Source organism: Acartia tonsa, chromosome 6 (assembly GCF_053477335.1).
Source record: "Acartia tonsa isolate MP-2025a chromosome 6, ASM5347733v1, whole genome shotgun sequence".
Classification (NCBI taxonomy): Eukaryota; Metazoa; Arthropoda; class Copepoda; order Calanoida; family Acartiidae; genus Acartia; species Acartia tonsa.
Window position 1 is genome coordinate 27,468,287 of NC_137265.1, and position 10,853 is coordinate 27,479,139.

A 10,853-nucleotide genomic window follows, 5' to 3' on the forward strand; every position below is an offset into this window, starting at 1 on the left:
CAATGAAAATAAACCATTCTTGTTTTAAATCCATATAAAAAAGAATTAAATAAGTTTCTTTGGGCAATCCATTTTCTTATTTAGATTTCTATTTGTTTTTGTGTTATATAATTTGTTTCATTTAAGCAAGAAACTTTCAGATACGTCATCTTTCTAAGTTAAGACATTGAGGTAAAGGTCGTCAAAGGAATTGTTTCTTTGTCTGAGAGAAAACAACCATCTAACCAACGGAGAGAAATCTAATTAGAAATTCATCTGAAAATTTTTTTTTACATCAAACTGTTTTTTTACCATTTAAGGAAAAGGCTTATTTTGCAAATTAGAGATAATAATATGAATAAATTTAAATATCACATGTAAAAATTTATTTTTAAAAATTTAAGTAAATTTTTTGTTTACATTAAATAATCTTCCTTAAATCAAAATCTAAGAAAACAAAATCAATTGATAGCACACGGCTTATATGCATTTGTTGCGTGCTTGTTGAGTTTAAGAACATTACAGATCATCAGGCCAATACATAGACCAAATTATCAACGACAGGCCAGTATACATTTTAATAGACCAAGGGTATGCCAGTATGACGCCATTTTTTAGGCACTATAAAAAGCTTCCTCTAGCCAACATATGGTTCAAATGAATCTTTATATTCTAAACTTAGAAATATCTCTATAACAAACTGTATTGGAAGTATAATAGTGTGATGCGTTTGTGAACTTGAACCTTTATCCTTTTTGTTTTCCTTATCATTAATGGCAGTTTGGAAAGCGCCCAAGTTTAAATAAAGTTCATAATTGAACGCGGCAATCAAAACAACGCTTGCGCTTAAACCAAAACAAAGCTAGCGTGGCCATCTTTAATCTTTCTTTCAAGATGTGCGGAATATCTGTGTGATAAAAAACCATGTATAGTCAAAATTGTGGTGTTATCCGTACTGAAAAATACCTTTGAGTGCTTCCCGGCTTGACAAGATCAATGACCTCGGTAAGAATTCTTTCTTTAAGCATTTATAATAGAGTGGAGTGATTTTTTTAAGACGGCAAATTAATCTTTTCATTTTCACTAAAATTAGACCAAGTAATTAATTTATTTTTGTACCAGAATATTTTAATAGTAGTTTATGATGATCTTATTTATGAATTTCAAACTCGCATTCAATTTTGATTAATTTTAAGCAAAAAATAACCCTAGCTTTTTTAATACATTTTGAAATATAATTTCGAAGTCACGCAACCTTTTATAAGGAATAGACGATTGTTCCAAATAAGAAAAAGATTTATTTTCTTTTACAAGATTTATTTTATAATGTATTTAACATTTTAATATTTGATTATTAATTTTGTTATTTTCTATTTCAGCATGACCGTTTTCATACAATAAATTGTATTAGTAACTATGCTGGTTTTGATTCTTGTGGGAAGTAGCAGGTTTCGTACGTTTGTACGTAAAGATCTGGTAAACGGCCAGCCAAATGCCGTTGTACCGAAACAATGAAAACGGTATGAAGTCCAGTCAGCCAGACAAAGCCAGTGACAGTTACCGTATGTGTTGAATGTGAATAAAATTCTACACGTGACTATAGTTGTAATCAGTGTTAACAAAAGTGAAAATGGCACCTAAAAAGACTAGGTATGAATTATTGTCGGACAGATTGCCTAGGGCAGTTGAAGTGATAACCGAAGAGTTAGACAGAGTGATGCAGGTAGTTTCAGATACCGCAGACATCAATGTTAATTTCGGCAAGGAATGCATCCTTGTTCATGATGCGAACTTAAATCTTGAACGTACCATGAGCAGTTTTCAACAGCTGGATGTGTTAATCCAAGATGATAATAACCTAAAGGATTTTTATAGTGACGTTATCATGGCACGAAAGAACTATAGCGAGTTAAAACTTACATTAAATGCCATAGATGAGCTAAGAGCGATAAGCAATGAAGTCTTAGTTCTTGGTGATGATCTCGCAGCTCACAAAAACAGTTTGCAACAACGTTGTATGCAGATAGTGAAAGTTATTAAAGGTGATTACATACCTCTACCAACTAAAATTATCAGTGATATGACTAAACTGATGGAAACGCTGGCAAAGGCTAAGCAAGAGCCTGTTACGCCAGTCTCGGGTGCCTCGGCAGATCCTATGCTGCCGTCATTTGGCGCTCAATCATTTGCTGCCAGTCCGATGTTCTCGCCTCATGGGTACATGCCACGCCTAGACGAGAAACTCCTTCCCAGCTTCGACGGGCAAGAATCTTCTTATGCGCAATTTAAGGAGAATTTCCAGAAGCTTACTACTGGATATGAGCCCAGCTACCTGCAGATGGTGTTAAGTTTTGAATGAGTAATGAAGGATAAACCGTTGAGGCTGCAGTTGCAACAGATTGCCACGCATGCAGCGCAATGGACGTATTTGGACCAGACAGATGTTGTGTATTTACAACAACTGGGACAAGAAAGGTAAATTGTCCGAGAGCGGCCAGATTGTCAGCGCTCTTGCCGAGTTCTCAGGTGCCATCAACCAGCTCGAGCAGATAACCAAGGCTGATGGTAAGGACGCAGTTTCTACAAGCCAATGGCTCACAGTTTTATTGTTGGAGATGTTATCTAAGAAACTGCCGAAAGAGTTTCAGGATAAACTCGACCTTGCACTCGGGAGCATGGACGTTCCCGACGTGCCTAAGTTGCTGGATATATTAGAGCAACAATGTGGCGCATTATTGATGCGCAGCAGCCACGTCTTGGACACGCCGTCCAATAAGAAAGGTAATCCTGCCGCAGCTGCGGCCGCCGTAGGTAAACCTGGTACACCTAGCAAGTTCAAGAAGAAGCAGTCCTGTCCCTCAGATGGCTGCAGTGGTGATCATTTTTTGTTTAAATGTTCAAAGTTTACAACCATGTCTGTTCCAGAACGGAAAGAGTTTGTGATGAAAATCGGTGGGTGCCTCTTGTGTCTTAACAAGGGGCACCGCGCCTCAGAGTGTCCGCGTGCTGAGAAGCTTGGAGGCTGCAGGATCAACAATTGTGGACAGAAACATAACTCGTTGCTCCACGAGTCCGTCGCCCAGGTTTCAGCTGTTTATGAAGCGCCATTTTTGGGTGAGAATAATTATATGTTGATGCTCCAGAAGCTGGACGCGCTGGATGTCTACAAGAGGAAGGTGCCTGTGTCCGGGATGTGGGACACAGGTGCCAACCTCACCATGGTTACACAGTCTATTGCTAAGAAGTTGCAGTTGCCCTCTACTGGACGTGTAGCTACTATTTCAATGGCTGATGGCAAAGTTCAGTCATGCCCAACAGTTAAACTCTGCCTGGTTGACCGTAACAAGAACAAGCATGTTATGGAGGCAGCTGTTGTTCACACAATTGGACACACAGACGGGCTGCGCAGCATGGACCCAGCCGCCACAGCTGCACTGTTTGATATGAGGCCACAGGACTTTTCATTGGTGAATGGTCCACTTGATATTCTCTTAGGGCATGTTACGCCCACGACGTTTCCAGCGGCGGATAAACTCATTGGCGAGTCAAGATTATACCGCAGCATTTTTGGCACAGGTTTCCTTGTTGTTTCTGCCGATGGAAAGCCTGTCAGTAAGCCAGTTGTCTGTAAAGTTACTAAGTTGGAGGTTGCAGCGATGGACTTCCTATCGTCGGAGGCGTTAGGCGTGCAGCCGCCGCGGCTGTGCAGTGGTTGCACGGGCTGCAGGCACTGCCTGGCACTTGCGTCAGGCAAGTCAGCCGTTGATCAGCGAAAACAGGATCTGATAAAAGAAGGTTTAACATTGGATCTTGTGAAGAAGGAGTGGACGGCAGCTTACCCATACCGGCTGCCAACACATATGCTGCCGAATAATTCGCGGCAGGCGTATAATATTGCGCTACGTGATCGCCGGCGCATGATAAAAAACGGCGAATATGACGTATTCTGTAAGGTGTTCAAGGAGGCGGTGTCCCGTGGTGTATACGTCAAAGCCACGCCACAAGACTTAGCATATGAAGGTCCAGTTTATTTTAATTCATTAGTGACGGCCTTCAAGGACAGCATTTCTACCCCGTTGAGAATCTGCGCAAATTCTAGCTTGACCTGCAATGGGACAAGTTTAAATCACATTATGATGGATGGCCCACAACCTACCTACACTTTGTTTCACAATCTTATTCGGTTCAGAAGTTACAAGTGTGCCTGTGTTTGTGATGTCTGTAAATTTTACAATTCTTTGGCGGCCACATATGAAGATTCGCAGCTGAAGAGAGTGTGGTTTGCAGAGGATGAACATGCCAACCCCGAAGTTTATTTGACCAAAAAAATTAACTTCGGGGAGAAATTGGCAGGCGATTTTGCCGTCACAGCCCTAAGACTTACAGCACAGATTTTTGGAGGGCGCAGCCGCCAAGATGTTCATGATGTTTATGGATCTGAATACGTGAAGGGAGCAGAGGTAGTTGCAAAGCAGGACCTGTGGAGAAGTGAGCAACAACCTACCGGTTCCAAGTTTGTGCTACATCAGGATGCTCCAGCTATCAAGCTGGAGCAGTGTACCTACATTGATGACCATACTGGCGGCCACAATAGCAAGCCAGAGGCCATCAAAATGGTTGAAGAGTTGAAGGAAATGATTGAACCTGGCAACTTCAGCTTTAAATCAGTTATTTATTCTGGAGATGATATTGATCCTGTTAAGGTACTGGGCATTCAATGGGCCCCCAGATAAGATGTTCTTACTTTGCCTGCTCGGGTGAATCATGGCGCCAAGATAAAGGGCCGAAAATTGCTGGAGGACCTTGATCTGTTAGATTTATGGAGAGCCATGCCAGAATGTGTAACGAAGAGAGAGATTTGGCGGGTCGTACAGCAATTGTACGATCCCCTTGGACTCATGTGCCCACTACTCCTGAAGTCTAAGCTTATTCTTTGGGAGGTTTGCATAAGTGGCGTGTCATGGGATGAGCATGTTCCTGCCAAGCTGAGAGATGACTTTGTTGACAGTTTGGCCGACAGGGCTAAGCTTGGAGAAGTGCCATTTCAACGTTCTTTAGTTCCTGATGAGCCATTGGGGCTCCCAACCATCATTGTTTTTCTGATGCTTCAAGTTCAGCCTACGCAGCCATCATCTACCTACGTTGGCCAACGGCCAGAGGCTACGAAGTGATTTTGTGCAGTGGCAAGAGTCGAGTGGCTCCTTTTAAGATTGAGTCTATACCAAGACTAGAGTTGTTGTCATGCTTATTAATGGCAAGATTGGCGGACGCAATTGTCCGAGCCCTGCCGTTTGCAGTGGCAGGCAAGATGTTTTTTAGTGACAGCACCTGCGCCATATCGCAAATTGTGAGTGAATCTGTGATGTTAAACATATTTAACAGTCATCGTGTGAGTGAGATCCAGCAGCTGACCAGCCCAGAGGATTGGCGCTGACTTCCTACTGATCAGAACGTGGCAGATCTTGCCACCAGAGGTGCTTGTACCATTCAAGATGTTTCACCAGGATCCAGGTACCAGGATGGACCTGAATGGCTACGCTTGGAGCAGGACCAGTGGCCTGTAAAGACGGCAGGTGAAGTAAATCACCCCATCCCGGAGGCTGAAATGAATCAGCGCATGGTCAGATTGAAGTGTATGGCCGTCCAGGTAGTAGATACTGATTTCTGGAGAACTTTAGCACGACGTACCTACAGGCAGGCACGTAAAACTATGCAGGCGGTGATCAGAGCTGCCAACTGTTTTAAGTTGTTGCTTGTTAAGAAACGAGTTCCGGCCAGGCAAGAGCCGATGAATGATTCGGTTCCAGCCGGACAAGAGCCGACGGGAGTTTCGGTTCCGGCTGGACAAGAGCCGATCAGAGTTGCGGTTCCAGCTGGACAAGAGCCAACGGGAGTTTCGGTTCCAGCTGGACAAGAGCCGTTAAGAGATTTGGTTCCGGCCGGACAAGAGCCGACGGGAGTTTCGGTTCCGGCCGGACAAGAGCCGATAGTTGATTCCAAGTTTTATGACAACCACACTTTTTCAATTACCTACCTAGATGTTGTGTGTGATTTATTCCTGGCATCATACAACCAGGAGAAAGAGATGATTATGGAGGCTGAAGGTAAATTTGATAGTCTTCAACCTTATTATCACGAGACAGAGGTGTACTGGCCTATCGTTGGTAATAATGGCTATTATCCTGTTCGTAAATTCCGAGTCCTCAAGATGAAGTCCCGTGGTGACGAGGCCTTGGAAGCAGCAGCTGAGGGAAAGAAGAAGCTGTTCAAGGATTCCCCTGGCCTTATTTTGATTGATCGTCACAATAACCTGGCCAGACTGTTCCTGCAGCAGGCCCACGATGAACTTGGCCATGCCGGTCATAGAAAAACTTTGGTACAGAGTCGCAGGTATGCTTGGATATCACGTGGCCGCCAAGAAGCTATGAAGGTTGTTAAATCATGTTCCAGTTGTTGTCTAGAGTATGCACGTCGTTCAGCCCCAACTATGGCAGACGTCCTGCCCGACAGGTTAGAATCTTCAGTTCCATTCTTCCATGTTCATCTTGACCTTGCAGGTCCGATGGAAGTTACAAGGCCTGGAGTCCGCACCAGGAAGAATCCAGCCAAGTACAAGGTATGGTTGTTAATTGCTTGTTGTCGTTTTACACAAGCAGTGTTTATTGATGTTCTTCTGGATTACAGTACTGAGGCTGTCATTATTGGCCTCAGAAAGCTTCAAGCATTCTACAATATGCCCAGAGTTGTAACTACAGATCGCGGCACGAACTTCCTTGGCACAAAAAGAATACTTGATGAAGTTATGAAGAAGTCTGATGTGAGTTTTGAGTGGCACCTTGTACCGACCGGCGCTCATTCGTATGTTGGAAGTGTTGAGCGCCAGGTCGCCATGGTCAAGCGTGTCCTCAATAAGAAGTTGTGTGGAGCTGTTGTTAATCACAATGAGTTGTTGCTGCTGACGGCTGAGACTGCTAGAGTTTTAAACTCTAAACCCTTGAGTTATGCTACACAAGGGAATGATGTTAACACATGGAGAATCATATCTCCTGCTGATTTGTTGGGTGGTAGAGCTAACGATGGAATTTGCTCGTTCGAAACCGGTTCCAGAGATAGAATTACACGTCGTTTGAGCCATCTGGAGGAGCTGACTAGACAGTTCCATGAAGTCTACAAGCAGCAGCTGCTGCCTGAGCTATTGCGCACGGTAAAGTGGAGATGCAATCAAGTTCCGCTGAGCGTTGGAGATGTCCTTCTTGTTGACGGGTGCACCAACTTGGTTAAGAAGTATCGCCTCGGTAGAGTTCAAGACGTACGTGGCGGTGGCCGTACAGTTGTTGCCCGTTTCAAATTGTCCGATGATGTTGAAGCCACGGATAACGAGATTTCTGCAAGACGATTGTTGAAAGTAAACCTACCCCAAGATGAATCCCAAGACGATTAAGTATTTTTATTAGTATTGTTCTTTTCGCGTATTTTTTTCGACTTTCAATAATTGCGTATTTTTTTTAAATTTATAATTTGACGCAAATTTCCTTACAATTTCGTTTAAATTTATAAATGAGCTCAATTTTTTATTTCCAACGCATAAAACTAAAGTTTTCTATTCGAATACACAAGTTTTCTTCACGGATTTATTTGATCGGGACCTGGGATTTTTTCGCGTAAAAAATCTTAGGTACGTATTTTTTTTAATTTTTGGATGCGAAGCATTATTGTCGTTCCTTGTTTAACAAACATGAAATATGATATATATAGATAAGAATAAGAAATGAAACACATTTGATCATTTTAAAAATATCTTTTTATATTACATGCATTACAAAATAATTTAATATTAACTATATATTAAGATTATTTATTTATTTCGTTCTGAAGATTAGCTAAAAACAAAAAAGCAGTAATTTTATGAACATAGCAGATGCACTTTGATTTGTTTGATTTAATTCGAAGAATAAAGCCCAATAGCCATGCTATCCAGGGTGTTCCAGCTCTGTTTCCTCGGCCGAACAACCTAGATAGCATGAAAACTAAAGCTTAAATGATGTTTGATATTGAAAGATTCTTTGTAGTTACTTTGATTTTTTGATGATTTTAACTTAAGAACATTTTTCATTCTATTTTTTTTCAGAAATGTTCGTGAATTGAGCCCCGCGCCAGGAATCCTGTTCACGGTTACACAAAAAGAAACAAAACATAACCATAAACAGGACTCGTCGCACGTGGCATTAATATAATTGTAGTGCGTCGGTTTGATCTGCAATCTTTCGAGGTTCAGGTTGAACTGAGGCCCCAATTGCTCTTAATTTTAAAAGACTGTATAAATAAGTACACGGAAAAGCTTATTATCTATTCAGCCAAAGAGAAATTGCCAAATAAACACTTTTTGAGACTTTTCTTTTACTTTGAGCTTAATTTAAGATTCACATATGCAAAAAATGCAATTTTAATTTCATTTTGATGTTTTATTGATGAATTAATACAGTCCTTTTTATATGTTCTTAGATTTAAGGATATTTTATTTTTGATGATATGTTTAGATTAAGGATAATTTTACTTTATTTGATTATTCTGTTTATCTAGATTTAAGGATTATTTTCTTGTCTATCTTTTACATAAAGATTTGATCGAAGAAAGATTTTACGTATGCATTTTCACTTTTCTTTAGCAAAAAAGATTTGTTTGAAAAGAATTTTTTTTAGTAATTATTCTTCTTTTATTAAAAAGATTTGAATGAATTATTTGATGATTAATGCAGATTATGTTTAGCATTAAGGTTATTCTAACATTAGAACATTATTATTATCGTTATTAATGATTAGGTACCTAATTAAAGTTTGGGTACTTATTTTAAGTTATTATTATGTATTGCATTACATGGTCTAACAAATTCAAATAACTATTTGTTTATTTCGAAAAATTGTGAGGCCATGAGAATAAGTGTTATGAGTGAGTAGTGAATGTGTAAGCTTTCAATGAAGAATGTTTTATATCCTATTCCTTTATTCCTACATTTTTGTGGAATTGTGTCATTTTGTGTTAGTACGAGTATTCGTGAATATTATTACTAGCAAATTTGAGGCCAGAAGGCCAAAATTTAAAACTCTTGTAATTTATGTGGTTTTGAATTGTGACTTTTGTGGACACTGTCTGCACACAGAGTTGAAAATTTGAGTGGTGTAATGTTCGATTCCCCACTTTCAGGCGGGTGTGTATTGGAAGTATAATAGTGTGATGCGTTTGTGAACTCGAACCTTTATCCTTTTTGTTTTCCTTATCATTAATGGCAGTTTGGAAAGCGCCCAAGTTTAAATAAAGTTCATAATTGAACGCGGCAATCAAAACAACGCTTGCGCTTAAACCAAAACAAAGCTAGCGTGGCCATCTTTAATCTTTCTTTCAAGATGTGCGGAATATCTGTGTGATAAAAAACCATGTATAGTCAAAATTGTGGTGTTATCCGTACTGAAAAATACCTTTGAGTGCTTCCCGGCTTGACAAGATCAATGACCTCGGTAAGAATTCTTTCTTTAAGCATTTATAATAGAGTGGAGTGATTTTTTTAAGACGGCAAATTAATCTTTTCATTTTCACTAAAATTAGACCAAGTAATTAATTTATTTTTGTACCAGAATATTTTAATAGTAGTTTATGATGATCTTATTTATGAATTTTAAACTCGCATTCAATTTTGATTAATTTTAAGCAAAAAATAACCCTAGCTTTTTTAATACATTTTGAAATATAATTTCGAAGTCACGCAACCTTTTATAAGGAATAGACGATTGTTCCAAATAAGAAAAAGATTTAATTTCTTTTACAAGATTTATTTTATAATGTATTTAACATTTTAATATTTGATTATTAATTTTGTTATTTTCTATTTCAGCATGACCGTTTTCATACAATAAATTGTATTAGTAACTATGCTGGTTTTGATTCTTGTGGGAAGTAGCAGGTTTCGTACGTTTGTACGTAAAGATCTGGTAAACGGCCAGCCAAATGCCGTTGTACCGAAACACAAACAAAAACAATTTTCTTCAACTGTTGCCATACTTTGGAATTTACTGATTTGTAAATATTTAAGTGAATTATTTCCGAATAGAATTTGAGAGTAATGTAATTAAAAAGTCAAGAAAAAATACTTTCTTTTTATCCTTTAAAATCCCCAAAAGGCTCAAATCCACCTGATCAATTTCTGTTCACAGTAAACACCATTAGGTGTTTATATGCTCTCAAATTATTTCTCAAAGCAATACTAAGTTTTTCTAAGAGTACACGAAATATTGTATTAGTTCTTATATAGTGGCTACGCCTCTTAAAAGCTTTTTCATTGGGTCAAAATTGAATGTATTGAAATCATAAATTAAATTTGGATGGTTACTTTTTATTCTTCTATTCTACTATACACATCAAAAGTAATTGAAATATCATTCAAACAGTGCAGTGGTGTGTTTGAGGGGGGTGTAGAGGGCTATTACTCACTCAAAATTTAAATTTAAATGAATTTTTCTTCACATTTTTTTCACCCACACAAAGCTCAAAACTTTGAAAAAATAATCCGTAAAGAATTATATTTTTGGTTCTTTTTATGTCTTCATTATAAATTGACTTTAATATTTACATATAAAAACTTAAATTTTCTGTTCATATTCTATCTATACTTATATTTCTTAGCGTTGCTGTGTTGCATTATCGTCATTGTTTTGATATAAATGGAGAATTGTTAATTGTACGTAAATATCATAGGCATAAGGCAGTTTCTTTACTAATAATTTCCAATTCCATTATTAGAAACTCCATAAAGATTTAAATGTTCATCTAATATGAAAATGCATCAATTTACCTATTCCATGATGCCAGTTAAATGCCCTCAC

General features: G+C 38.8%; 3 protein-coding genes across 3 annotated transcripts; all 3 read left to right on the forward strand.

The window, feature by feature from the left end:
• Nucleotides 1–736: 736 nt before the first annotated feature.
• On the forward strand, nucleotides 737–2,348 carry LOC145323328 (uncharacterized). Its single transcript, XM_080165756.1, has 2 exons — nucleotides 737–984; nucleotides 1,359–2,348. Exon 2 carries the CDS (start codon nucleotides 1,610–1,612, stop codon nucleotides 2,336–2,338), a length of 729 nt encoding a protein of 242 aa, XP_080021882.1. The 5' UTR covers nucleotides 737–984; nucleotides 1,359–1,609; the 3' UTR covers nucleotides 2,339–2,348.
• Nucleotides 2,349–2,387: 39 nt separating this feature from the next.
• Nucleotides 2,388–4,712, forward strand: LOC145323040 (uncharacterized). The gene has a single exon (XM_080165426.1). The coding sequence runs from the start codon at nucleotides 2,388–2,390 to the stop codon at nucleotides 4,710–4,712; it is 2,325 nt and encodes a 774-aa protein (XP_080021552.1).
• Nucleotides 4,713–6,064: 1,352 nt separating this feature from the next.
• On the forward strand, nucleotides 6,065–7,420 carry LOC145323041 (uncharacterized). The gene has a single exon (XM_080165427.1). It carries the CDS (start codon nucleotides 6,065–6,067, stop codon nucleotides 7,418–7,420), a length of 1,356 nt encoding a protein of 451 aa, XP_080021553.1.
• Nucleotides 7,421–10,853: the final 3,433 nt, after the last annotated feature.

Bases quoted from the DNA above. Each gene is read 5' to 3' on its own strand.
- LOC145323328 (XM_080165756.1), top strand. From the start codon at position 1,610: ATGGCACCTAAAAAGACTAGGTATGAATTATTGTCGGACAGATTGCCT.
- LOC145323040 (XM_080165426.1), top strand. From the start codon at position 2,388: ATGCAGCGCAATGGACGTATTTGGACCAGACAGATGTTGTGTATTTAC.
- LOC145323041 (XM_080165427.1), top strand. From the start codon at position 6,065: ATGATTATGGAGGCTGAAGGTAAATTTGATAGTCTTCAACCTTATTAT.